Raw genomic sequence first — 27871 nt, forward strand, 5'->3', positions numbered from 1 at the left:
GTCAGAGAAAACCACGAAGGCAGCAAGAGGCTGCCTGGCCACACAGATTCCCACAGCTCTCATACACAGAGATCAACACGTCCTTTTTTATTGAGCACTGGAATTAAAAAAGTAACAGCACTTGGTTGATTGGGAACTAATAATCAAAACTTGCCCGTAGCAGAAATTTGCACAAGGACTTTTGCTGACTTCAGTCACACCCTCGTGCATCCGCAGCCTCTGTGATTCTGATCTGCCAGCACTGGGGCAGCTCCAGCACTGGCCTGCAGGTGAGACTGGGTCTGGGATTTACTTCTAGCACAGTTCACCTCAAAGCGTTGGTTTCGATTAACACTAAAATGCCCTGAGAGAAGGAGTTCCCCCCACAGCCCACATCCTGCCATCCTTCCTGTTGATTCCTGCCTTGTCCTAACTAGGTCTCATTATTTCACACTGCAAAGTGGTGTAATACACCTGAGAGGAGGTGGCCTGATATGCAGCCCTGCTACAGTACTGCTAGTTTGCCTGTCACAGGGCAAATTACACAGCTCCGTAGATCTGTGTGCCCTGGTGGCCAAAGAAGGCCAATGGTAACCTGGCGTGAATTTAAAAAAGTGTGACTAGCAGGACGAGGGAGGTGATCCTGCCCCTCTGCTCTGTCCTGGAGAGGCAACAACCGGAATACCACGACCAGTTCTGGGCTCCAGGCCCTTAATCATCTTTGTGGCCCTCTGCTGGACTCTCTCGAGATGATCCCTACCTTATTTGAAATATCTGGCCCTACATGGGAAAGGGTGAATCAGAGCTCCTTTTTAGTGCCACTTGACATCAGTTATACATTCTAATTCTCATATACACAGATGGATGTCTTTAAAAATCAACAATTTACACTTCAAAAAAGTTTTACAGTGAAGTTCTCTCAGCAAAGATCAGTCCACACAAGGAGGAGCCAGTCTACTGCAGGCAGAAGGCACTTGGCCTTGACGTGGATTTGAGAACAAGTCCTCAAGGGGCAGGCACCAACTGCCCTATGTCCTGCCACACCTCAGTAGTTGTGCAAAGTCTGGTGTAACCACCCCACACTACCCCATCCTCACAGGGTGGTGGAGGGGAGCTTCTTCACCCGCCGCTGCGCCAGGATGGAAGACTCGATGGGCTTCAGCTGGGGGCTCGGCTTAGAGCTGTTCAGTGCAGAGTATGTGGCAGCCATTGCCCCCTTGGAGAGAAGACAGAAGAGTGATCACTCAGGTGCAGGAGATGCTTTACAAGGGGAGGGAGCAGAGCTGCCATAAACAAAGCCAGGACCATGTTGTTTCTTTTCTTTAAATCTCCATCCCTCATTGACATGCCACTCATAGAATAATAGAATCAGTGAGATTTGGAAAAGACCTCTAGATCCCCAAGTCCAACCCCAGCCCATTCCCACCATGCCCACTGACCATGTCCGTTAGTGCCACATCTGCATGTTTTCCAAACACCTTTAGGGATGATGACTCCATCACCTCCCTGGGCAGCTTCTTCCAATGTATTACCACTCTTTCTGACATTTTTCCAAATATTAAATCTGATCCTCTTCTGGAACACCTTGAAGCCATCACCTCTCATCCTATCTCTGCTACCTGATAGCAGAGGTTGACTCCCATCTCATTACAACCTCCTTTCAGGGAATTGTAGAGAGTGATGTCGTCTCCCTGAGCCTCCTCTTCTCCAGATAGAACCATCCCAGTTCCTTCAGCTGCTCTCTATAGCACTGTGCTCCTGATCCCTCACAAATCCATTTCCTTCTCTGGACATGCTCCGGGGCCTTGATGTCTTTCCTGTAAAGGGGGCCCAAAACTGAACACAGAACTTGGGGTGCTGCGTCACCAGCATCGAGTACAGAGGGACGATCAACCCCTGCTCTTTCTGGCTGCACTACTGCTGACACAGCCAAGATGCCATTGGCCTTCTTGACCACCTGGGCACTCCACTGGCTCATAGTTGACACTTGGCTGAACAGCAACCCCAGGTCCTTTTCCTCCTTGCAACTCCCTGCCATGCTGCTCCAAGCCTGTAGCACTGGCATGGGGTTACTGCGACCAAAGTCTTGCTGAACTTCGTCCCATTGGCCTCAGCCCATCAAGGAGCCTGTCCGGTCCATCTGTAGAGCCTTCCTACCCTCAGGCAGATTAACACTTTGTCCTAACTTGGTGCCATCTTCAAAATTCCAGAGGGTGCACTCAATCCCCTCATCCAGATCATCATGAAAGATATTAAACTGGGCTGGCCCCAGCACCAACCCCTGGGGAACATCATCTGTAACTGCTGCCAGCTGGATCTAACTCCATCACTCTCTGGGCCTAGCTGTCCAGTCAGTTCTTCAAAGAACCCTTTGATTTCCTGCCTCAAACACTGGGATTGTCTCCCCAGCCCACAGCTCAACAACCTTCCAGTCTGTTCTGCCCACACCAGGACGACTGCTTTCCAAAGAGCTCAGGGACAAGGAACCCGGCCCACTCTGTACCTTTACCAGCTGGACATCTTGGTGATTCAGCTGGCTCTGGGGTAAGCTGTCCTTCTGTGTTATCCATGGGTGCTGCAGGACCTGCTTGGCTGTCAGGCGCTGGTGAGGATCTACATGAAGCATCTTTGATACCAGGTCCTAAGGGAATCATTTGGAAAGTCAGACATCTGAAGACTTCATACTTTAAAAGAAAAAATGCCGGCCACCTGTTCCCATATTGAGATTTCAGTTCAGAAGCCAAGTGTCAGGACCCCAGATATCAAGCTCCTTTTGTATAAAATATGTTTTCAGTGGGCCTGGGAGGTATAACACAGCAACAAACCCAGTGTGAGTCAGGCACGAGGTTGTTGCTGCATGCAAATTTTCACAGCCTGAGCTAGAACAAAGCAGGCAAAGGCACAGTGCTGAGCTGCTCATGAGGAAGAAGCCACTCTACTGCTTTTATTCACTCCCCTCTACTCTCCTCCCCAACCTGCTCTGAACCTGCATCGTATTTGTCTGAGCCCACACTGCAATACAATGCGGACAGACTCCACATCGTGCCTTGGCCATGTCAGAAACAGTGTCCCAGTTGCCTCCATTGACAGAGAACTTTCCCCCGCCTATTCGAGTCAGGATCTCTTCTGGAGTGTCACTGGGTCCGTTTGCGAATGGAGTACAGCTGAGGAGAGATGAGAGCAAGAACGATGTTAACTATCCTGTATCCAGGCCAGGGAGAGGTTCTGGGCAGCAAGAAGCCATGAGGAGAGGCACTTACCCTGCCAGCATAGTATAAAGGAGAACTCCCAGGCTCCAGATGTCACAGCCCTCATCGTAACCCTGTCGCTTCAGTACCTGGAATAAGCAAAGAAGAAATATGTTTGGTTCTGGTTGCTGAGCTTGTTTCAGCTTGCGAAGAGCAGCATAAGCCCCCTGTGCAGGCTGGGTGCAAAGCTGCTAAAGCCCCACTGAACAGCAAAGGCATGGACTAAACGTCAGCATTCATATCAGACTTCAGTTTCACAGAACAGAGTAACCATCCCAGCTCTTCAAAATGACAAGTAAGAAAGAAGCTGTGTTCCAAAGTGATGACACTGCATATATGCTCCACTGCTTTCCATCTCTTTTCCTTTCTTCCACACCAAGATAGCTGGAGGGAAAGTAATCCCACTCCTTTTAACAGGCCAGTTAATCAGGAAGAGAAGCAGCCTATGAAGTCATTGGGATTTTAGCATCTCATTTCCCTATGCAGAGCCCCAGCAATATGGACAGCACAAGCTGGAGGACTGCACTGGGGATCCCGTATTTATTCTGTGCTGTAGCTAATGTAATTTTTTTAATTAACAAATCCCAGACAAAATATGCCGGAACAGGCACAATTAGACCAATCCGTGCAGAATTAGAACACAGCCTGGGGGAGAGGAATGACAGCTACTGAAGCCTCAAGTCAGCAAGGTGCTTACCTCAGGTGCCACAAAGTTTGCAGTATAGCAAGGAGTCATGAGAAGACCATTCTCAGCTCTCAGCTGCTTGGCAAAGCCAAAGTCACATATACGAATGCTTTCTGGGTTTCCTGACTCATCCACATAGAGAATATTGCTGGGTTTCAAGTCCCTGTGAACTACCTGCAGAACAAAGGCAATGCTACATTCAAGACCCAAGAAGGACTGAAGCTGCATCAAGATCCTCAGCCCCTGCTCTGGCCCCCTATCTGCCTTGCCAAAACATCAACACGAGGCATAACATCAATACAAAGCACCCAGGGAAGCAGACGTAACCATACTCACCCCTTGAGAATGCAGATATTCCACCGTTTTGCAGATCGTGTGTAGGACTGAACTGGCCTCCCTCTCTGAGAAGAACTTCTGTCTCAGGATTTTATCTAGCAGCTCCCCTCCTCTCATCAGTTCTGTCACCAGATACACATACTTCCCATCATCATAAACCTACCAAAGCAAACGTGGAGGGGGTTAATTAAAAACTGCTTCCTGGGCTTCCCCGTTGTATTTCTACCACCAAGAAGAAAGAAGTCGACAACAGAGAGGTGGTACTGACTGGATGCTTCCCCACCCCAGAGTGATCTAATGAGCAGTGCCATTGGGGTACCCATGCTAGAGTGGCTTTCTCACCCCAATGTACATGAGAAATCATTCAAGGTACACTCACATCTTTCAAGGTAATGATGTTTGGATGTTGCCCGTATCGCAGGAGGATCTCAATTTCCTCAGAAGGGTCCCGTTTGCTCTTGTCAATAACCTGCAGGGGTACAAGTAAGGGTTATTCACAGCTGGATGGGACAGTGGCTAGGACAAAGCAAACAAGCTGAAGGCTTCATCACAGAAGCACAGAATGGTTGAGTTGGAAGGGAGACCTTAAAGACCATTGTCTTAGTTTCAGCTGGGACAGAATTGTTTTCTTCAGAGTAGCTGGTATGATGCAATGTTTTGGTTCTAAGAGAAAAACAATGTTGATAACACACCAATGTTTACAGTTGTTGGTGAGCAGTATTGTATTGCCAAGTCCATTCCAGTTTCTCGGAGAAGGGATGATGAGGCCCAAGGAGCTGGGAAGGGACAGAATCAGGCCTTAATCAGCTGTCTTAAACTGGCCAAAGGGATATTTCATACCATCATGTGAATGAGAGTTTTGAAGGGAGTGGGAGTTCATCTTGCTCTGTTGCACTCACTGAGTGGCAAGCTGGGCATCAGTTGGTAGGTTGTGAGCAATTGCTTGTGCATCACATGCTACATATATTTATACACACACACACACACACACATATATATTATCCTTCTCTGTATCTTAGTAAATCACTTCATCTCAACTCATGAGTTCTACTTTGGTGGGGTTTTTTTCCAATTCTCTCCCCATCCCACTGGGAAGGGGGCCAGTAAGCAATAGATTGTACGGTGCACAGCCACCTGCTGGGATAAATCGTAACAACCATCCAGTTCCAACCTCTGCTGTGGGCTTGCCCCCCATCCAGTAAGGCCCCAACCAGCCTGGCTTTGGGCAGCTCTCGGGATGGGGCATCCACAGCTCCTCTGAGCAGCTTGTGCCAGTGCACTGCAGACATATTGTGCTATAACCATTCCCTGTCTTTTGCCCCAAAATTGTGTAATTGTATAAGTCCCACAAAATCAGGGAAAATGATTTCATTCCTTGCTACTGATTTGATCATTACAGGGATGAACAGAAATCTAACAAGGGAGATCAGACTGAACTCATCATCTCAGACCTTGACTGCATACTCCATGTTGGTTGCTTTGTGAATGCACCGTTTGCACACAGAGTAGGAGCCCACACCAATCGCCTCCTTCACCACGTAGCCATCGCTGAACTGGATGTTCTTTCCATGCAGCTGCTGCAACAAGAGAGCAGGGAGCAAATGAGCTGGGAGGGTTCAGGGAATGCTTTGTGCAACGTGATGAGTTAACTGCGATGCCAAGTGAAGTGACAGACTGCTGTCTGCTACATCCCACAGCCTCTCCTTCCTGCTGGGGAGAGAGAGGAAAGGAGAACATGGCAAATATAGGTCAGTAGGCTAACACTATCTGCATGCAGCACACTGCATTCCTGCAGCACCTTTCACTGACACAGCCTGAGTCCACATGGCAAGAAGGAGGCAAACACTCAGTGTGCCCTGCTGACCTCTGCACGTGACAGTCAGTAGAAACAACAGAACATTAGGGTGCAAGGATTCAAACCAGAATATCTTTCCTTTAGCTCCTGCAGACCCACTGTGGAGTTACTGCAGTCTCAGAGCAGCTGTTCTTCTGTTCCCATGTCTCACCTGCACCACGGAGTGCAGAGGGGGCTGTGCAGGTTTCACCTTGCTGTCTTCCATCAGTCCGGTGGCCACAAAGCTGAAGCCGCGGAAGAGCTGATGTGCACCTGCACTGGGAGGGATGCCTGGGGAATCTGCAACAGGAGTTGAAGGAAAACTTGAAAAGGAGTAGCAGCAGAAGCAGAAGCCTTCCCCTCATGGCTGTGGCTCAGACAAGAGCAATATCATGCAGCACCGAACTCCCAATAACATCCTGCATATGGCTGGGACTCCTTCCTGAAGCAGCTAGGAGGAGGCAAACCTTGCTCTGATGGCACAGGCAAGCCATTATTAAGCTGTATTATTTCACACAGGCTTCAGCTGAATTCATAAATTCATACCAACCTTTTGGTGTACGCGATGTAAATTCTGTGTCAAAATAAAAGGTGTCATCAGGCTGGCCTACAGCAGGCTTGAAGGGCGGCTTGATTTCTCTTCGGTACAGCTTCTGCAAAATATGGGTAGCATGGAAGTGGTGTGATAGTTGACCATGATCAGAAGGGTGCTCATAACTGCTAGGAATGAGAGGCTGGGAAGAAAGTTTACAACACTAGAAACAGTGTTGAGACTGCAACTCAGCAGTTGGAGGGATGGCCTCCTGGCCAGGAGAGTACCTTTCGGTCAGTTGGTGGAGAAATTCTGTAAGTTTCTACCATATATCATACATTAATGAAGAAAAAAAGAGAGTCTGCGGAGTACAATGCAGCTCCTTGCCAGAAATGCCTCCCTGAGCCCTTTCCTACTCTGTGCAAGGCAATCCTTGTGCCAAAACCCAATTAAAACCTGCACCTTAATTCTGAGAGATCAAACCAGGATGAGGTCATAGACAACTCAGTATGAAACAGTTACTTGCATGACAAACAGCACTTTAGTTTCGGGAAGGATAATTAGGAAAGATGGAAACATGGGTTGGTAGCACTCCCACAGCTGGTCAGCCTGCAAGCATCACCACTGCGGTCAGCAGAGCTGCATCACTGTGCTAAATGGGGTGAAATTTGCATTTGTGTTTCTGATACTCACATTCCAATCAATAGTAGAGTAGAACGGATGACGCTTTATCTCTTCTGCCCCATCTGGACCAGAACCTGAAAGATGCACCCACAGAGTGCTTAATATTTAATCAGGATCACCAACAAAGCGAAGGCTATCACAAAGCATGCAACATAATCAGGTATTACAGAGAGCCTATTAACTTAGCACAAGTGCCAGCATGCTGCCAACCCACTGCGATGTGAGAGGCACAGCTACAGCACCAGGTGGATTCAGAAACAAAAAATGCCTTACCTAATCTGTTGGCTGGGTTCCTTTTGAAGAGGGCTCGCAGGAGGCTCTGTGCCTCAGCGCTCAGGAACTGAGGCATGCCCAGTTTTGCTCTAGGGAAGAAGTTATGCAATCAATTGCATATAGGTATAAAGAAGCCAACCCACAAGCAGCACCTCCACCTCTGAAAGTACAACAATCTGTTTGGCATTTTGTACTGAACCCTTCAAACTGAGTGTTGATACGAATCTACCTTCCAAGTAATCCCATTACATTGTGAACACCAATTGCAGCATGCTTAGAGAAGGAGCAGCAGGCTTGTCTCTGTACACACATCAAATCTCCTCTTACTTAAGGATGAGGGTCATCGTTTCCTTGCGGTCCTTCCCCTGGAACGGCAGTGAGCCAGTGAGCATCTCAAACTGGGAGGGAGAGAGAACAAGGGGAGGTCACATATCCGAGCAAGTCTGAGGACTGCACAGATCTCATTACATCTTGATTTGGGAATTCTCCACAGCTAGCAGAAGCCTTGCAAGCAATCAAAAGCCTGGCTCTGGAAAAAGAGAGCTGGCATCACATTCTCAGAAGGGAGCTTTGTATCACAGTGTAATGGGGATGTGTTCCAGCAGTGCCTGCTCCTGCCATAGCTCTTGGATCCAGCAGCTGCCAGATGGTGGCACCAGATCTGCACAGCAACCAACAGCCTGCTCCAGGGCCAACACTGGCACCAGCACCTCTGCTGGATGCAGAGTCACCTAATGGTATTTCATAGCTACACCCTGAGCAACTGCTGAGGTTTCCAAGCCCACCGGTTACGCACCATCAGCACCCCATAGGACCACCAGTCTGCGCTGTGGGAGTGGCCCTGACGGTTCACAACCTCTGGGGCCATATATTCCACTGTCCCGCAGAAGGAGTAGGCTTTCTTTTCATGGTCTATTGCCTCCTTACTCAAGCCAAAATCTACGAAAGAGAAAAAGCATCAGTGTGTGCCCACCTGCTCTTCACAACAGCCCAGAGCAGGGAGGTCTGAGAGAAGCTCCATGTTTCAAGAACCAAGGTTCTTATGGAGCACCTCACCTGTGAGCTTGATGTGCCCTTCTTCATCCAGGAGAATGCTACAGCAAGGAAGAAAAATACAAGTTATTAGTGGCAAGAAAGGCAAGAAAGGTGAGAACCAGCGGGTGTCTCAGAGCGGTCAGAGATGCTCCAGGACTCCAGAGGAGGAACGTATCCATCCTTCCAACCCCTGTATTTCAAGCTCCATCACCATAAATGGGGTAAAGCAACCCCCTTCTGTACACACTGAACTTCACATTGAACCAATGAGCCACACAGATTACATCAACTTTGATCCCTCGCATGTCTCAGGTAGGAATAACCCAGTTGTGCAGCTGCTGTGTCTCCTCAGAGGCCTTTTTCCTCTGAAGGCTCTCAGTTGCTTAAAGCTGGAGCCCAGCACTGGCTGAGAATTAATGCTCAGACATGGTACACACATGCTGCCTCCACAGAGCCCCTGGCTCTAACTGCTGGTGTGAGGAGCAAGAGCCTTACTGATCTGCCCTGCTGCCTTCCATTTGCTTGGCCCAAGGCATTGTTTTGTGGAAGAAGGTTGTGCTGTGCTCTGACTGCAGGCTGAGGACTGAACACAGACCTGTACCACACGTACTTCTCTGGTTTGAGGTCTCTGTATATGATTCCCAGGCTGTGCAAATGGTCAAGTCCCAGAGCAAGCTCTGCTAGGTAAAACTTCACATCCTCCTCTGTGAACATGACCTGCAGGAAGAGACGGGGGTTATAATCCTTGGAGCATGACAAGCAACACCCTTCACACTCATGTTGCTCACTCATGCCATTTTAAAACTAAGCTTCCCAGGCTTTGCCAGGGGACAGGGCTCCTGACATTCCCTCCTTTGGACAGCAAGTTGGAAGCTCCTTCCAACTCTGTCAAGGACTTTCTGAGGGTCAGTTGTTCCTCCAGGCAATTAACACACAAACTGAGAGCCTCAGCAACCCACTAAGATGCCAAAGTATACCCACCTCTTTGGAAAGCCGAGTGAAAAGGTCACCTCCTCGGAGGAAATCCAAGATGAGATACAGCTTCCCCTCTGTCTGGAATGCTGAAACACAAGCCAGAGCAGGAATCAGACCCCTCCACTGAGGGGAAAGCTCGATGGTATGACATTAATCACTTAAATCCCAATGGCTTCAGTTGTGTAAATGCCCTGAGTTGTTACTAGGTTAAATACAAGTAGGGTAACTATTTGAGGTAGATCAGATCTCTTAGCCATGATACTGAAAAGGACGCAATCCCCTGGCGCTGCAGAAAAGCATCATTTTATGTGGGATTTGTTCCCTTTCAGCCACTGATGCCCTGCTGGAGGGGCTGTTTCTCAAGCAATATACTGGGGGCAGAAGCTGTCCTCAACTCCCTCAGAGTCAGATGAGATGCCCTCATGGCATCCTGCCATGCTCTGACTTGACCAGTTAACTCTGCTTTCTCCTGAAGTAATGTTTTAATCCCAAGGATTTGATGTTTAAACTTCTCCTGGTGCCCCATTCAAGGGTGAACACAAGACCAAAGGCCTTTCCAGGAAAGGATTTGTCTTAAGGGGATTGTGAAGGCTCCAGCACAGCACAGCCACTGAGGGACATGGACTGACATACAACCTGCTGGGGACACTGGCAGGCACCCCTGTCCCAGCCAGCCCCGTACTCACCGTAGTGCAGCTTCACCACGAAGGGATGGTTTACATCAGCTAGGATGTCCCTTTCTATCTTTGTTCTTACACGATCACGCACTGTGCAAAGAGAGAGGAACAGTTCAGACGCTGGAGAAAGCAAAGAGCCCTGATGTCAGCCTCACGCCTAACCCTAAGCATTCTGCGATCAGCAGCTGGAGACAGATCTTTCCAATCTCCATCACCCCAGGGCCAGCAGTGACTGGTGGTGACATTTTCCCAGTGCAATTTCCAATGGAGCAACAGGACTCTGCAGTAAGGCTCCCCTACCTTTCAGTGTTGCCTTTTTGAGCACTTTCATGGCATAGAGGTGGTTGCTGTCTGGTGGTGTTATTTTTCTCACCAAGAAAACCTGGGGCAGAAGAACACATGGTTTTAGACAGTTTCAAAATCCTCTATTCATTGCAACAAAGCTGTTGCTGCACATGCACAGCACCACTGCTGCACTAGCCCTTGCTGTGCTGGTGGCTGACTGATGTGAAGTTGAAGTTTTAACATGAGAGCAGATGGTCTGCAAGAGACCTGGGTTATGTGCACTTTGAAACAGATACATATTACAAGCTACTTCCTTCCCCCTTTGCAGAAGGGAAACAGCAAATGGGCCAAACCCAGTCCCTGGCACACAGCATCACCGTGAGATGAGAGGCATGCCCCAGCCCTGTGCCCCACACAGCACTGTACTGCACGCTTCTTTCCTCCTGACCAGCTGCATAAAGACCCCCAGGCAGTGCTGACACACAGACTTTGATGAGAGGCACTTCCACAGCTGCCCTTCAAATTAGAAGTGGCCAGTTGCTAAGTGAGCGTATCAGATTCTCACCGTCTGCGATCCGGCGAGAATCAAGAAAGAGGTTATGCTGGGGACAGTCCCTTTGTCAGCTCTTCTTTCAACACCACTTATCTGCGTGACACACAGGAAGGATTGAGCTCACCTTGCCAAAAGAGCCCTGTCCCAGAACCTTCAGAAGCTCAAACTGGGAAGGGTCAGCCTTCTCAGAGCCCTCCTTCACATGGTGCGTGATGTTGATTTCCTTCACAACACCCTCGCCCTGGAAAAGAGGAGACACGGTTGGCTGTGAATATACTAAACAAGGAGAAAAAGGTCTAATTGAGTCAAGGAAGAAGGATTGCAGCTTCAGACTCACAGGAACCATAACTGAGAGAGCCATAAGGGCTGGTCACATCTATCTCCTGGCTTCAACATCCGGAACAAAGCAGCCCCCAGTGGGCTTCCAGCAGGCAGCACCATTACAACCCTACACTCTCCCCAGCACCAGAGGTGTTGCATTCTTTTGTCCTGCATTTTAGATGAGTGCTTGAAAGCACCTTCCTTTTTAAGGCACTGGTGGCAAAAACAGGAGTGTTTATGCCACTAAAAATCCCACAACACAAAAATATGGTGGTGTTGTCAAAACATGGCCAGGGCTGGCAAAAATCAGACATGTTGGAGCCCATCTGCTCGGCAATCTGAGCAACTCTGCAACATAAGCCTTGGTGCATCTTCAGCACATACAGATGATGCTTTTAACAGACTCAAGCCTTCAGAAAGATTGAGGGGAAGCCAAGGTCTCTGGCACATGTTTTGTTTAAAACACATTCTTTTACTAGTTACTAGTTAGATTTCCCCCTTGCCGAGCAGGGGGAAAATCAGAGCTTGTTTTCCAGAGCTACTCAGACACTCACTCCGGAACCCACCTAATCAAAGCTTTTAGAAAACAACAGGAACTGAGCTGCAGACTCTGCCTCCCGCACACACTGAGCTCCTACCCTCGCTCCTCCTCGCAGAGCACACGGATGTGGTTGTTGCCTGCAGCACAACATTGAGCACCCTTCCTTTCCCACTCCTGTGCTTGGCTTTTCACTACGTAAGGTAGGGCTTTGCTCCGTGTCTGTTGGTAGCTTTGCTCTCTCGGGATCCTGCGACATCCAGATACTCAGATCTGGCAGAGAGACCCATGCACAATGCAGTCTGAGCACATGGAGAGGGTGATGAGACAGAAGCTCCCCCTGTGTCACAGAATCATGGAGCCATCGAAGGTTGGAAAAGACCTCTAAGATCATCGTGTCCAACCATAAACTCATCCCCTCCATGCCCACTAAGCAAATCTCAGTGAGCACAGCAAGGGAAGATATTACAACCTCTATGACAACAAGGTCTCACATTCCATGTGATCTCTCAGCTTCATTCAGCCATCTTACACCTCCAGTTTTGTTTGGAGGCTCTGCCCACGGCGAACAGCTGTTGGTCAGGAACAGCTTCCCAGCTCCAGCCAACAGTTGGCCTATAGGTCTCCATGGCCTCCAGGTGCCAATGTGGGCTGTGTGAGATTACATGAACCGTTAGGCACAGTAAAACAAACACCCTGCAGGCTGGCTGTGTCACAACAGGGCTGTCTGCAGGCTGCTGGGCTCCTTCCCTCCCTCCTGCCATCTTCATGAAAACTCAAGAGAGAAAACAAACCTACATGTCGCTGCCACGTATTTCACCCTGCAGCTTCACACACTTTTGCAGAGAGGAACATTCAAAATGAACACTATGTCTACCTCCAAGACACCTCCTCATACCACAGCTGTGGGAACTCTTTGCCTTGGCCAATGGCAAGACCCACCATGTTGAGCTGCAAAGGGTCTCCGCAGCCCAACCTGCAGCTCTGAGACCAAGTCCTACACCACCACACATCTCCAGCACAACAGCCCCCACGTGCCACTGAGCCTTCACTGCACCACGATGAGTTTCTTACAAGGGCACCACAAAGCAAACCACCCCACAAGGCACAAAGACAAAAGCAAACCAGAACATTCATCTAAAGCATTGACCCACCAGGATGAGCAGCAGGCAACACAATCTACATACTGACCGGGCTGGGGAGCGGGCTGGGGGCTGGCAGCTGCAGGCTGCAGGGCTTCGCTCGGTGCTTCCTGTGCAGCCACAGTGTGAGGAAGGCGCAGATGCGGGGCAGCTTGGGGTCCCTCTCCATTCTCCCATCCCGCTCAACATTGCAGGGTCCCAGTGACCACCTCAGGGAGCCCCTGGAGCTGGGGAGGCTCTGGCATGGGCACACAGACACCAACACACCGCCACGCTGGAGGAGATGCGGGTGATTAAAGCCTGCTGGCAGATGTGTAGCGGAGATGAGCGATTTGGTCACACGGAGGCAGGTTCATGCTCCTTGACGGCACTTGTGGTTGGGGCTTTTTTTTGTTGTTGCTGTTTTGCTTTCAAAAAAAATCTCACAGCTCCGTGTTCACATTCGATTTCCCTTCCCTGGCTCAGAAAAGATGCTCTCTGACAGAAAACGTGCATGGTGTAGGTCAAAGTCTGACCTCCATCCTAGCACCATGTGCCATGCTCACACTGTGGGTATTTCCACAACGGGAGAATATGCTGATAAGCCTCTGTCTCTTTTAAAAGGAAGAGAAAGATGAATGAACCCCCACGCAGAAGTCTGGCAGCACTTCTGTTGGCTCTCCCACAGGGTTGATGGTCACCCTCAGTGAGATGTGGTGGGTGCCAATTCCATGGTGAACCTTAGAATCATAGAATCATAGAATCACCAAGGTTGGAAAAGACCTAAAAGCTCATCCAGTCCAACCGTTCACCTATTCCCAATAGCTCCTACTAAACCATGTCCCTCAACACAACATCCAGTCTTTCCTTGAACACCCCCAGGGTCGGTGACTCCACCACCTCCCTGGGCATCCATTCCAGTGCCTGACCACCCTTTCTGAAAAGTAATACTTCCTGATGTCCAGCCTGAATCTCCCCTGCCGTAGCTTGAAACCATTCCCTCTGGTCCTATCACCAACCTTCTGCCACCATCAGGGTTTACACCTACCCCTTCATTTTTATTTCAAACCCAATCCTTTTTGCTTCATTCCCCCTCCAAACCCATATTTTCCTTTGACCTTTTCATGGAGTCTGGACTGATGTCTAATGCAGCAGCACCCTCTGAGTGTAGGTCAGAAAGAAAGCCCTTGAGATGGGTACAGTGACGCCCACGCATCTTTGCAACTAGAAATAACCCTGTGCTGGTGTTGACTTCTGAATTTCTGCAGAACACAGTCTGACAAGGGGACTCAGAGAGCCCATTTATGACAGTCCTGCCTCTTCCACCCCTGTACCATGCTCTTTGATAACCAGTAATGAAAGAATCAAATGACTGAACGCCAGCAAGCCAGCTGGTGCCAGCTCTGCAGGGAGAGCCTCAGCACCTGGTGATGATCCCAAAGCAAGGGGCTGGGAGCACAGAGCAGCATGGGACAGCACTGCACAGTCGCTCCACCGTTCTCTCCAGAGCCTCAGCTCATTCTGACACCTCCTTTGCTCTGCAGGGATGCAGATGAGCATCACCACAGGAGCTGCAGTAACAGCTCTCTGCAGATGCGCCTGGAGCTATTTAGATCTGATGAATTTTGTTCTGACCACCACAACGTTAAGTGTTGAGTTACCACCACTCAGCTCCCTGAAGAAGCCACCTTGTGTCCACACAGCTCAACAGCAGAGCCCTACAAGCCAACAAGATCAGAATGTGGCAGGAGACAAGAACAACAGCACATAAAGGGGTTTGGTGTGGGCAGGAAGGAGGAGGAGGATGAAGTCAAGTCTAGAATGTCACATGAGCAAGTGACTAAGCACCGCTTACTCCATGAGCACTTCCACTGAGCGGAGACAGGTCTGCAGGTAAATCTGCAAGGCAGGCATGGTGCTGGGGTCCCTGCAAGCAACAATTCCCTCTCATACATGCTACCACAGGACAAATGCCATTAAGTGCACCACTCTCCCAGAGGCTCTCTTACCTTGTCTGCAGGGTCCACCAGATCTTTCTCTACCCAAGTGATGTCTGACTTTGCCTGCAGAACAACAAATAAGTGTCAGCACAAAGGGTCTGCAGTACTCTGCTAAAGCTTTCCCAGCAAACTCGCTTAGGCAGAGGGTGAGCTGCTTGCAACCCCTGGTCACATCCCACTGCACGCCCTGATCTGGTGGTGGTTCCAGGAGAGCAGGAGGAGCCAGCTGCTGTTGGAGCCTTGGACAGACTCCGACAGGCAGTGGAGAAGGACGCACGGTGCTGGCAATGGGATCCGTGCTCCCCGTGATCCAAAGCACTGCTGCGAAAGAGGGAGGCCCAGCACTCCTGAAGCAGCTGTAGGAACATGTCCAAACACTGAACCTCACTGCACCCCTCCAGGGCAGGGCAGGGCAAGACCAATGCAGGCCTGAGCAGCAGCAGAGATATTGGTGTACACTTTGGGACCAGATGCAATGCTACAAAACCTTACGGTGAGACTAAGGAAAGTTTAAAGGGAGTTTAAAAAATAAGTGCTTCTCAGCTCGGATACGGCTCTTTCTCCTCGGAGGAACTCAGACAGGGAAGAAGGTTTGGATGGACAGAGCTTAGATCCTGAAGCCTGCTATGTTTTTATGAGTACACGTAGATATGCTATCACACGGGTGCTCTTTGGTTTGGTTTTGAGAGAATGAGCTGAAGCTCAGATAGAAAAAAACACTCAAAAAAAATCAGATCAGAATAATCCAAACATATTTGCAATGTTTCCCCCAGGGTGCAAGCCTTCAGCCCACACGTCTGTGCAGGAGAGTCCTGAGCTCCTGCTGCTCCTCCAGCAAGTCAGAAAGCAGCACAGGAGCACAAGTGGGGAGAGGAAAGGTGAACCCCAAGGGAAAGGAGGTGCGGCAAAGCTGCAGATCAGCGCTCAGAACTGACAGATTTCAAGTCCGGAAGGACTGTATCACATCAGAGGGGCCCTTTGTTCACCTCTTCCCCTTCCTCCCTCGCTGCATCTCCCTGGGGGTGTGAGGAAGGGCTGTCCCACCCCGACACCTTCCGCCAGGCATGAACCCATTGCACAAGCGCAGGTCCTGTGGTCCAACCCCATCAGCACAACAGCAGCCATCTCCTGCCCGCAGCCCCAGGGGAGGCCATCTTGCAAATTCCTGCACGCTGGGGAAATCACCTCCGCGCTCCTGGAAAAGAAAAGCGCAGCCATGCGTGCCCGGCAGCTCTGAGCACAGCAAGTTGCAGAAGTGGGTGCAGGAGATGACTTCTGGTGAACTTCTCGGCACAGATGGCTCATCCCATGCCAGGGCTGGGGGCACGTGCCGCTTCAAATACAAAATCCGAGTCCTCCTTCCTGCTTTCTCCTTTTTGAGGAAAGCTTTTGCGAACCAGAAGCCAAGAGACAGGTTTGTTTTTGCTCGCGTTCTGTCACTTCGATGGTTGAGACAGTCACATTGAAATGCAAGAAAAAAAAATGCAAAAGCTAAAAGCAGATTATGCTTCTGGCATTTCGCTTCCTATTCATCAACAACTAACCAGAAGCTGTTGTAATTTCTGTTGCTTCGCACATGCTCCGGTCCCCAAATTTTGGCAGCACCTAGGAAAGACTTCTAGGAAAGCAGCTTTACCATCAGAAATGCCTTTTGCAAGAAAGAAGTCGTTAATGCAGACAGGATCAGGGCCGGCTCTCTGAGAGCAGGAGGTTCCCCAATCCTCCCTGCATCCTGCAGAGCAGACAGCGCCGGGCTGTGCACAGCAGATACCTTACAGCTAGACACTTGCCTCCTGGATCCTTGGCTTGGTGCGGAAGAGGAGCCTCAACATCTCCAGTGCTTTAGGCTGCTATTCTCCCATAGTTTGCAAGCTGGCTTCTGAACCCAGAGCTCTCTGCAGCGCCCAGACTGCCACGAGAACCCCAAGTAGTAGTTACGTCACTGGGATGTATTTTGGGAGTTTTGCTGAAAGGAAACTGCGGTTTCATGTGGGGAAATTGCACTGTGTGGTGATGGCTGCACAGCACCATCAACTCAACGCGAACACCAGATGACTTCTGGTGCTCTGTCATGGCTCTTTCCACCAGCAAATCTCAGCAGGCTTTCCAAGAGGACACGTACTGTGGTCCCACGTCACAGACAGAACAACGTGAGGCAGCATATAGCAGCTGAGCCCCTTCAGCCCTAAAGTTACACTGCTCTTCTTCTGAGTGGCACAAACGCTGTTTCCAGCATCAGTCCCCCAGTGCTGGATTGCAGCTCTCCAGGAAAGGGGTCAGAAGGAGCTGTTTTCTGCCTCTGCCCCATGCTGGAGTCTCAGCTCGGCCACCTGCATCCTGCTGCATCAGGGCTTTTAGAAACTGCTATGAGGCCCCATGTGAGCCCAGCACACTGACATCTGGTGAGTATTGTGCAATGCTGCCTGCTGGCTTGGGGTCAGCTCCTGCACCATGACACTGCTCTCTGACATGGAGATATCTTGACACAGAAAGGAGGTGAGGAGATGGGAACTGGGAATGCTCATGTGGGGCAGCACAGCCACAGGCCCTGGAGGGGCTGCAAGAGGGCTTCAGTCCTACAGCTCTGAGCCAATCCTCTCCCAGTGTCTGCTTGTAAGGAAAAAAGCAAGCCATGTGCTTACTCCTAGCTCCCTTCAAGAGGCCATCTGCATTTCATCTATGCAAAGTAGATGCCGTATATGGCTTCTAAAGTTACCCAGCTGCTTCACCAGTATCACTGCCATGTATTCACAGGAGCATGTAGTACAGCACAAGAACACGCGACGGGCAGGAGAAAGCCAGGCTGAACCAGCCTTCCCATATCACACTTCCAGAAGATCTGAGTTTGACCTCTGGGGAGATCTCAGCTGCTTGTAAACCTTATTCCATATCAGGTACGTGGTGCTCCCACTGCAGAGCTTGGGGCAAACGGGAAGTAGGAGGTGCACAGGAAAGAAATGCACTTTTTGCTGCTGTGAAGACTGAAGAAGCAGTGGCAGCTCTGTCTGGAACTGTTTTTTTGTTGTTTTTCTTTTAAAGTGGTAGTTCTCAAAAAGGGGAACTTACACAGCGAAGAAACCTCACCAGCCACTGCCTTCCCTCATGCACAAACCTTATTTGGACAAGGCTGATGGCTGCTGTTGTGTGCAACCAAAGAACTGAGCAGAACCACGTCCGTTTGCCTCTGCTTCTCTGGTGGGTGCCCCCAGGAGCTCTCTGGGAGCAGTCAGGTACATTCCCTGCCCTAGGAACCCACCAGGCAACCATCCCTGCTGCAAGCCAAGGGCTGTCCCTGCCCACAGTCAGCACTGGGCACAGGCTGCCAGGGCTGCCAGGGGCTGAGGAGGCACCAACTGAAGGAATGTGGCCACAAACACACTCAGCCCTTGAGGCAGAAGCCATTTTGATGCAAAAGGAAGCAACAAGTTGTTCACAAGCAGCTCACTGTCTTACTGTCTATCAGCTCTTCAGGGGGGTGATGCTGGTTTCCTGCACAGGACGCTGCACCCCAACACCTCCCAGCATTCCTGCAGCTGCTCCAAGCCCTGCTGGGAGCAGTGGAATGTCACCACATGCCCACACCGTGCCCTGTGCAGCACAGCCATCATATCAACCCCGCACCTCCTATTGCTCTAAGCAGCAACAACAATTTGAAACCACAAGCAGGTCTAAAACCCTTCTGCCTAAGACCTCTTCTCTTAGAATCACAGAATCACTGAGGTTGGAAAAGACCCCTAGTATCCATTAAGCCATCACCGCCATGCCCACTGACCACGTCCCCCAGTGTCACATCAGGAGCCCTGGTGTTTGGGATTGTATTTGTCACCTTAACACATTAGCTAAACAGTCCACTTTTACCCTGTTTGGTATTCAGAAGGAGCAGTTCCACCCGTGTTTTTTTTTTGTTGTTGTTGTTGTGTGTTTTGGTTTTTTTTTAGTGGATGCTTTCTTTTAGCACAGCAAAAGTTCACTTCTTTTGTATGCCAGAAAACGATCCATACCTCCTTCTGTGGAGGTGGAGGGAGAAGTAACAGGAAGGAAATGCTGCAGAATCCTGGAGGACACAAATAGATGTTGGTGCTCCTGGGCCACGAGAGGAGCAGCAGGAACAGTGTGGGACCTCTGGCAGAGCAGTGGGCAGCAGGTACCAGAGGTACAGCACAGGCTGTCCTGTGCCATTGTGCTGTGCCACTGTCCTCTCCCATTGCCACGTCCCACTGCGGGATGCAGAGGGAGGAAGGCAGCGGGCTCCCCGGGGCCAGCTGGGCACACTCCAGCAGGTGGCACTCGGAGCTTCTGCAAAGTCCTGAACAAGCAGGAAGGGCTCATTTTGTAACCATCTGTGGAACAGACGGCGCCCCGAAATGGGGGGTTAGGAACTGATAGAGGGATAAAGCCTGAGGCGGAAGAAAGGAAGAGGTAGAAATTGGCCATGGCAAGGCAAGCCATGCTCTGTAACGTCCCCATGCATCCGCTCAGCTGGTTCTTGACTCGTTGGAGCAGGAGCAAAAACATTGGCCTGTTGCCACGTTTTTCTAAATGCAGAACGTTACCCTTAGGAACCAGCACTGAGGCACGACCCGAGCGCGCTGTGCAGCCACGCTGCCCTCACACAAAACATGCAGGCTCTTTCTGGCTGAATCTGAGAACACAGCACTGCTTTCACCACGAGCTGTTTGCTGCCCCTGGAGCTGTCGTGGGATGTGGAAACTATTCTATCACGTTGATGCAGGAATTCCACACTCCTCCCACCACGCAGGCTGTGAGGAGCTTTCTCCTTGCAAGATGTGCAAGAAGACAGCACATTTTCAGACTGTCTCTTAGGCAGCTTCTTTTCCCCCCTGTGCTTGCAAAGCACCAAGCATCGCTCTGCTCGCACGCAGCAGCAGCAGCCCCACACACCCAGCACAGAGCCAACCTGGCTCAGCGCACCTCCCTGTGTGCACACACCCAGCACACTGCAACCAGCCCAGCCAGAGCAGTGCAGCAAGGAAATCGATAGCACCCCATCTCAGAGTGCTTATGGAGCACAAAAAAATTCCGTTCAGCCAGTTCAGTGTTCCCAGACCTGTGTTAGAAGCTGTGCTGCTTTCAAGTACAAACAAGGGACAAGCGCTCTCATTTTTGGTACCTGAAGGTGAGGACTTTTCCCACACGGCACAAAGCTCATTCCTTTGAACTTTGGTGGGCAGATGGATGACACGGGTTTCCTCCATATGGCAAAAGAGGTTTTGTGTAGTTGGTTTTTTTTGCCAGTGAAAGAGGCTTCTGGGAGATGGACCTTGTGGCAATTTCTACTAATCAATGAGGTGGATTGGAAATGGAAGAGGAGAAAGGAGAGCAGAGTTCTGATCGGTCAGATATCAATGTGCGGGAGGGCCATTCCCAGCCCTGCCTTCCTCACATGCACTCCTGCAAAATGACCCCTCTTCAATTATTCATTAGAGCCTGCAACTTATCAGAGAGGCTCTGCTTCTCAAGCAGGCATTTCGTTGCTGTGTTTTTAAGGAGCTCAGACACTTGCTGTTAACCATCGCCTGCCCCGCTGAGCACAAAGAGCTGTTGGGCACTGCACTGAAAACAAAACCACTCGATGACTTCAGCTGGCATCACAGAGCAGCCAGCTCGGCCCAGAGCTCCGCCACTGCCAGGCTGAAAGACTACACATGGAAAGATGCAATCCCTGCAGCCGGGCCAGGAGGGTTTGCAGGCAGGCTGTGCTGTTCTGCACCCAGGACTCAGGGACACAACCAGCAAGAGCACACTTTGCTACGCAGCTGGAAGGAACAAGGAGGGGCACTGGGCAGAGGATGCCTTTGCTGAGATACCTGTCTCTTCCCACACTCAGCAGCTTTCTGACTCTTGCAGAAAACTGCAGCAGCTGTGCAAACACAGCAGGTCGCTGCTTCAAAGAAGAGTGCTCCGTTTGTTTGTTTTAAAAGCTTCTCGTGAAGAGGCTGCGATCGGAGCCGCATTCTGTGTGAGGATCCCTCCGCCGCCCTCCTGTTGGTGCTCAGCCTCCAGCTGGAGGTCCCTGAGGTGCTGAGCGCACAGCTGGGCAGAGCGGGCTGCTGGAGAGCACAGCTGTGACCAAGCACCAATGCACTGCACTGCGATGGAGCGCCTCGTGCTTGGCATGGCAGCAGCTCCCTGCTCCTGTCTCAAAGGTCTCTTTTATGGCATAAAGCAGAGCTGGAAGAAGTTACTCATTCACCTCCCCAGGTTTCACTGCGCGCTGTGATTATCACCCAAGAACAAACTGCTCAGTGCTCCCAGCGTTACCTCCAGAGAGTGGGCACACTCAGTGCTGTAAATCCACTCCTCTGCTCTTCATTATGAAGTGATTTCACTAATTGGGTGCTGTACTTTCATGTACAATTCCTCACACTCAGCACCTTCGGGGAGAACGTGCTCACCCCTCAGCAAAGCTGGCTGTAAAACCCCAATGACGACAGGTTCTGTTTTTCCACTCAATTTGAGCCCTCTGTTGCCATTCGCAGCTGAACAAGGACCGATCTTCAGCCTACCTGACAATTAAATCTAGAGAACATAAGAGAGAATGAGGTTTGGTCCCTGGAGAGCAGCACACGGCGCTGGCAATTAGCCCCTGGCACAGAGCAGCCCTGGGAGCAAAGCAAGAGACCTTCTGCTGCGCTGGGGAAGTTGCACTGAAAGTGCATCAAGGGCACTGCTGATGGCTGAAAGCCAGTGCCAAATTGTTCGAACACCACCATCAACAGGGAGAAAAGCAAAAGCAGACACACTTGCACCCATCTTGTCCAAAGTTCTCCTGCTCAATGCAGTTGGATCAGCAATCCGGTTCTAGGGATGCTGCCAGGAGTGCCTGGCAGACTGCAAACTCTTACAGTGGGAACAGCCAGATAAGCAAGGCATTAGCAATGTAGGATGTTGTCAGGTGAGGGTTTGGCTTGGAAATCCCAGTGCCGCTCTGCTGGAATGCTGCTGGGATGGCTCTGACCACGCGAGGGGGGGGCAGTCACTCCAGCTAATGCTCTGCACGACCTGTAGGATCTTGCAGGCGTGTCCAAGATACTCAGATAAACACAGTGAGGTACAATGCTTGCAAGGACTTGCGCACCACGGCTGTTCTTGAAAGGTGGGAATCCACACAGGAATAGAAGCCAGGAGTTGGGAAATGCCCGAGCTGTCTTTGGAAGGAGGCTGAGGGCTGCCCAGCTGTTCCCAGACCACAGGCAGCCAAGCCCAGACCTCCTCTCCCTTCATCTGCAGCAATCGTTCTGCTGTGCTTCATACCCAAAAGCCACAGGTGGGATGGGAGGGAGAAGATGAAGGCGTCAGAGCCCTGTGCTGCCAGCTGCCAAATTCCCAACTCTTTTGAGGAACCCTGGGATTTCCTTCGTGTTTCTCTGGTTCTTGCCCAAGCAGACAAAGGTTTTGTTTCTGGCAGCATCCCACTGACAGGGACAGAGGGAGGGATGGCACTTCGTGTGGGCGTTGAGGAATCTCCACTGTTGCTGCTTGTAGTTATTTTTAGCAGAGATCACAGAATGAGCCACCAAAGGATGAAAGCACAAACCCAACATGGAGTGCCTCCTGCACCCCAGCTCGAGAACAGCAGCAGCAGAGCTAGAACAGACGGGTATGGGAGAGACCCTGAGCAGCTTTCCTCTCACGAACACGTAGCCTCAGGTGTTTGCTGCTGCTTTCTTCTCCTTCTTTAGTCCTTGCTGTAGGTAAGAGGAGGCAGTGCCACAATCTGCTGCTGACGTCAGCTCCCAAGCAAGCAGAAAAACAGAGATAGTGAGTTTGCTGCCTGCTTGCTTCCCCATCCAGAGCGCCAGAGCTGGTGCAGAGTGCCAGAGTTAAGTGAAAGGTATGTGTTTATAGCAGGGATTTCATTTGTCTTCGTGCCTGTAGAACATACACCTTGTACAAACTTGGAAAACGCACCAGAGGTTATTTCAGGAGGACTCTGCATTTAAAAATGACTGAAAATGGTGTTGTCGGCACAGCACACGGATGCAGCAACTCAGCAGAGGGCAAAGCAGGACGCTGGCACCCACAGTACCAGGAGGGCAGTTCAGCCAAGTACTTGATGATCAAAGAGGCAAACGCTCAAGCCTTAGAAGCCCAGCTGGAATCCAACCACAAGAGACAGATATTCTCTTCCATGCTAGAGATGTGGGAATGGTGAGGAACCATATAGCCATCATCTCAGGGGAGAGGAGTGCACAGTGTTGTTGATCTGAGCTCATCCAGCTTTCCTGCGATGGGGTGCCAGTCCATCAGCCAGCCCAGAAGGGCAGAACAGGTGGCTGAGATGTAACAACAGCGCTGGAAGTTCAGTGTAAGTTTCTGGAAAAGAACAAGCTGAGAAGCAGCCAATTGGATTCGGCTTAAATTTCCTTTACTAAATGTGTAACGGTGACCAACTGGGAAAGCATTGCCATAACTCTCCAGGTCCCTCAGCACGAACAACAGACCAGGGTGCTTGCTGTGAGGAGCAGCACAAGCTCCAGACAGTCCATGCAGCAACGGCTCCCAAGCCAAAGCAAACACACGGCATCGCTCCCCATAACTACAGCATGTGTGCATCAGAGAAGGAAATTCTGAAGGGCTTCTGCTTTTGAGGCACCGAAACGGCCTGAAACACTCCAGCGATTCTCACCTGAGCCCTCTGCTCTGGCTGCTGTCCTACTCCAGTGTGCTGCTTCCCGGCAGTGCTTTGGGATGGCCCAGGTGAGTTTGGATAACCGAAGGGGTGGGGAAAAGAGGGTCTGCCTGCTCTCCTCCCCCACTCCGGCCCCCCATGCTCCAGCACGCACTCATCCAGATTACAAAGCAGCAGCTTACAGGATTTAAAAATAGCCGTCCTCAGCCCATTCACCCGCCAGCACACACTGCATGCAGCTCAGAGTGACGGTGAAGGACTTGGCCCCGCTGCGGCTTTACCTTGCACGGAGGGTTCCCGCCTTCCTCTGGAGCAGCCTGCCCATTCTGCAAAGGAAGAGAACCCGCTGTTAGCACACATCAGGCACTGGCACTGCCTCTAAGAGCATTCCAAAAGGACAGACTGGGGATGCCACTTTCAGATGGGGTATGGAGCACTCTCCACGCATCCAAAAGATGCAGCAAAGGATGAGGCAGGGAGAGCAAAGCACTGCCAGAGAGCGGTTTGCAGACTCACGGCCATTTTGCTCTACACTGATTTTAACGGGAGATTTTAGTGGTTATTTATTACCATATCACAGCTGATAACACTCCTTTCCTGGAGAAGCAATGGGACATCAACCTGACATCAACCTGACATCTGCCCTAGGAGCACGAGTGCTTGTGGCTGACAACCGGCGTGAAGGGACAGCGCTGCTGCGGAGGCTCAGAGTAGAGCCCCAGTGTTTACATGGAGCTATTGGTGCATCAGCACAGAGAATAGCTAAGGAGTGAATCAAGATTTTGTGTTTATGTATATCCTCCATGAAGAGCTGAAGATAGCCAGACTTGGAAACACGCTTGTGTTTACTGGCTCAGATGTCACCCATCAACAATTATTAAGTCACTGCTAATCAAAACCATAGCGCTGGGAGGGCTTTTATGTCCAAAGCAGCTCGAGTCCCACGAGGAGCAGAACCTCTGTGCCAGACAGAGCAGCGCATGGCACACAGCTGGGAGCAGATCCACGTGTCAGCAGAGCGATGCTCCTAGAGATGAAGTCCTAATGTGACCGCCGTGTTCTCCAGCTGACGTTGGGCAGATTGGTGAGAATTGCAGTTTGGAGCCAAGGGCTTTCCTTCTACCCCGAGAAAAAGCAGAGCCTTTACGTTCTCGTATGGGATCCGAGAGCCACTTGGGAGTACCCAGGACGGAAGAGCAGCCTGGCAGCAGGGCACAGTGCTCAAGGAACAGCTCCACATGTGAGGAGGGGACACAAAGTGCTGCTCCACACACTGCTCTCAGAACTTTTCTTAGAGGCAGCAGAGGAGTGCACTAAAAGGAAGTGCACTCAGTTGCGTAACCGCCAGCATGGCTGAACTTGGAGATATTTCTCTTAGGACATCTTGCATTTTAAATCCCTTTAATTCCACGTAATCTGAAGCATGGGGAGGAGCAACTTACAGAACAGGGCACCGCTGCTCTGACACATAATGAGGACAAGTGTCAGGGCGGGCAGCACCACATGGGCCGTGTGCTGCTATCAGTGCTGCCAGCAAACACCGCCCCGCAGCACCGGAGAAAGGACGTAACTGCAAAAACAAACATCTCCAGCCCTTCCCTCCAGAATTCCTCACACACAGGGAGTCAGAGCTCAAAGTGCATCACGGACAGAAGTCTCTTCCTCCCCTATCTTTGATCATCGCTGTCTTCATTTTTCAGCTAAGGTGCACACAGAAGAAGACAGTTACTCGTGAATAGCTTCTGCTCAAAAAGGGATGAGCAGATGCATATACACAGGCAAAAATAATTAGCTTGAAATGGTTGGGTTTGTCGTAATCCCACGTCAGCTGCGTTGCTCTGTGTTTGTAACACGACAAGAGTTCAAAGGCACAGCCGTGATGGCAGCTCCCATCGCTACAGCGATGCAGTCATTCAGCTCCACCACTGGTGCTCTGCCCCACACGGGTTTTTCGTAACACATAAGCAATATTCCGAATGGGCAGAAGAAAGAGCAGGGAAAAAAAATAAAATAAATGAAATGAATGAAATCATAGAATGGCCTGGATTGAAAAGAACCACAACGCTCATCCAGTTCCAACCCCCTGCTGTGTGTGCAGGTCACCAACCAGCAGCCCAGGCTGCCCAGAGCCACATCCAGCCTGGCCTTGGATGCCTGCAGGGATGAGGCATCCACAGCCTCCTTGGACAACCTGTTCCAGTGCCTCACCACCCTCTGATGAAAAACTTCCTTCTAATATCCAACTTTAAACTCCCCTGTCTCAGTTTAAAACCATTCCCCTTGTCCTATCACTATTCATCCTCATAAACAGAAGAAGGGAGCACGACGAAGTGAGCTCAGTCCCCAGGACGGCTCACTCTCCCACTGCTTTCCCAGCACAGCTCTGGGACAGTGGCTGCTGGCTGTGACCAGCGCTCAGCAGCTGCTCCCGGAGAGCAGTGGAAAAACCCCCAGTCTGACACACCGGGTCGGGTGCCTCCGCAGCACAGTGCCAGCACCTCTGCTCCGTGACTCAGAAAGCAAAGGTTGGAGGAAGCCGGCTTTACACCTCAATGGCAACGATCCCAGGCGATTTACATAACGCATTCCAGAAAAGTCTCTTCGGTCTCTCTTTGGTGCCACCCTGCCCCGCAGAAGGTAAACCTTTCTGCCCCTGGCAAACAGAACCTCGCAGCGTGCAAAACTCCCACCAAGTTCCTCTTTGCCATTCACAGGTCGTGTCGGTTCCGGGCGCCGGCAGCCGGGCCCAGAGGTGCAGAACTTCTGCCCGTGCTGCCGAGAGCACCGCTCACCTGAAGCCCGAGGGAGCGGAGCTGCTGCCGTCCCACCTGGCACAGCACTGAGATATGAGGTGCCTGCCAGCACTGGCACGCCGTTCCCGACCCCGCCGCCGACCTCCAGCCCTGCCAAGGTGAGCTGGGGGAAGTCAGCCTGCGGCTGCAGTTTACACATTACACATCCATGACTAATCCAACGGGGAGAGCAGCCCTCGCTGCTGCCACGATCCTTCGGAGGGACTCCCGCTGATGAACGCAGCGCCCCGTGGCCGATTCCAGCCAGGGGAGAGGTTGTGGTGTTGGCACAGCTGCTACCCAGCACCCGGAGCTCCAGGATTAAGTGACACACTAATCCTGCCCTTGGCATCTATCGCCCCAGGCACCAGCATTAGTTTCCTCCCGCTCCGAGTTTGTTTTTCAAATCACAACTAAACTCCAGCTCGCCCCCCCCAGCACACCCAACTTTCCCTGAGCACATTATGGCCTCAGGACCATGACCCGATCCCTGCAGGGCCCAGGCACATCCCCACACCCCAAGTGGAGCTGAGTGCACAGCACAGGGCGCAGCCACCCACCCCCCCCACCTGGGCAGCTGTGACAGCTGGGCAACCCGGCCTCTGTTCCCAGCAGAGCTTCTTCAAGAGACAATTTTAAGTGGGAATAAGCGAATCTGACCGATTAACCATTGTAACACCCCTAGGCGTGATAGGAGGGGTAAGAGGCACGGGACGGTTTAAAACGGGAGAGCAGCGAGAAGTGAGCAAAGCAGGATGAAACCCACACGAACTGCAGCTGGGCTGTGTTTGTGCGCGCACCTCGACTGCCCTACAGCGGAGGAAAGGCTGCGAGAGGTCCCGACGTTCCGCGGCGGCTGCGATGCAACGCGCGGTGCGGGCAGCGCACACCTGGGCTGGGGGGGCCTCGTTAAGAGCGAAGCGCAAGCATCCGGCGGAGAGACGCAGGACGGCGGCCGGGGGAAGCGGGAAGCCCCCAGCGCAGAGCCGTGCTCGCATTCGCCGCTCGTACCGAGGAACCGAAGGGAAGCAGCGCAGCCGGCAGCTCCGAGCGATTCGCCGCGCCGGAGCGCTTCCCAACCCCGCGGTGCTCAGCCGGAGCAGCGGGGCAGGAGCAGAAGGAAGGAAGGAAGGAAGGAAGGAAGGAAGGAGCAGGCCGGCCGGGCGCTCCTTTGTTCCGCGAGACCCCTGGGGTCGCCGCCCTCCACCCCGCTCACCTCCGTGTCCAGCTGCACCAGCTCCATGTTGGGCCAGGGCTCGGCCAGCTGCGCGAGCGGCATGCTGGCGGCGGGCAGCGCCGCGGGGCGCGGCACGGCTCGGCTCGGAGCCCCGCGCTGGGCACCGGCTGCCC

General features: G+C 51.5%; 1 protein-coding gene across 7 annotated transcripts; it reads right to left on the bottom strand.

Moving 5' to 3' along the window:
• Positions 1-66: 66 nt before the first annotated feature.
• Positions 67-27871, bottom strand: RPS6KA1 (ribosomal protein S6 kinase A1). 7 transcript variants are annotated; one of them, XM_052699062.1, is made up of 23 exons: positions 27738-27871; positions 24011-24055; positions 15086-15139; positions 11221-11337; positions 10559-10640; positions 10268-10348; positions 9588-9667; positions 9217-9323; positions 8628-8665; positions 8368-8510; positions 7899-7969; positions 7572-7660; positions 7308-7372; positions 6633-6735; positions 6255-6382; positions 5700-5825; positions 4628-4717; positions 4249-4407; positions 3925-4086; positions 3240-3316; positions 3026-3143; positions 2483-2620; positions 67-1195 (listed from the first exon to the last, which is right to left on the bottom strand). In XM_052699062.1, the coding sequence occupies exons 1-23, from the start codon at positions 27798-27800 to the stop codon at positions 1073-1075; spliced, it is 2259 nt and encodes a 752-aa protein (XP_052555022.1). In that variant the 5' UTR covers positions 27801-27871; the 3' UTR covers positions 67-1072. The 7 variants fall into 7 exon arrangements, 6 of the variants coding, with proteins under 6 accessions (XP_052555022.1, XP_052555026.1, XP_052555025.1 ...); XR_008210269.1 differs by lacking the exon at positions 67-1195 and adding an exon at positions 2689-2778 and having other exon boundaries at positions 2504-2620; XM_052699066.1 differs by lacking the exon at positions 15086-15139.

This window comes from Tympanuchus pallidicinctus, unplaced genomic scaffold (genome assembly GCF_026119805.1).
Source record: "Tympanuchus pallidicinctus isolate F22 unplaced genomic scaffold, pur_lepc_1.0 scaffold35, whole genome shotgun sequence".
NCBI lineage: Eukaryota > Metazoa > Chordata > Aves > Galliformes > Phasianidae > Tympanuchus > Tympanuchus pallidicinctus.

Excerpts from the sequence above, each read along its gene's own strand:
- RPS6KA1 (XM_052699068.1), bottom strand. The coding sequence starts at position 22,321 with ATGAAGGGAGAGGAGGTCTGGGCTTGGCTGCCTGTGGTCTGGGAACAG. Across the intron at positions 15,140-22,099 it reads ACGCCTGCAAGATCCTACAG|GCAAAGTCAGACATCACTTG; the intron begins GTCGTGCAGAGC and ends GTTGTTCTGCAG. Across the intron at positions 2,621-3,025 it reads CTGTTTCTGACATGGCCAAG|GACCTGGTATCAAAGATGCT; the intron begins GCACGATGTGGA and ends TGATTCCCTTAG.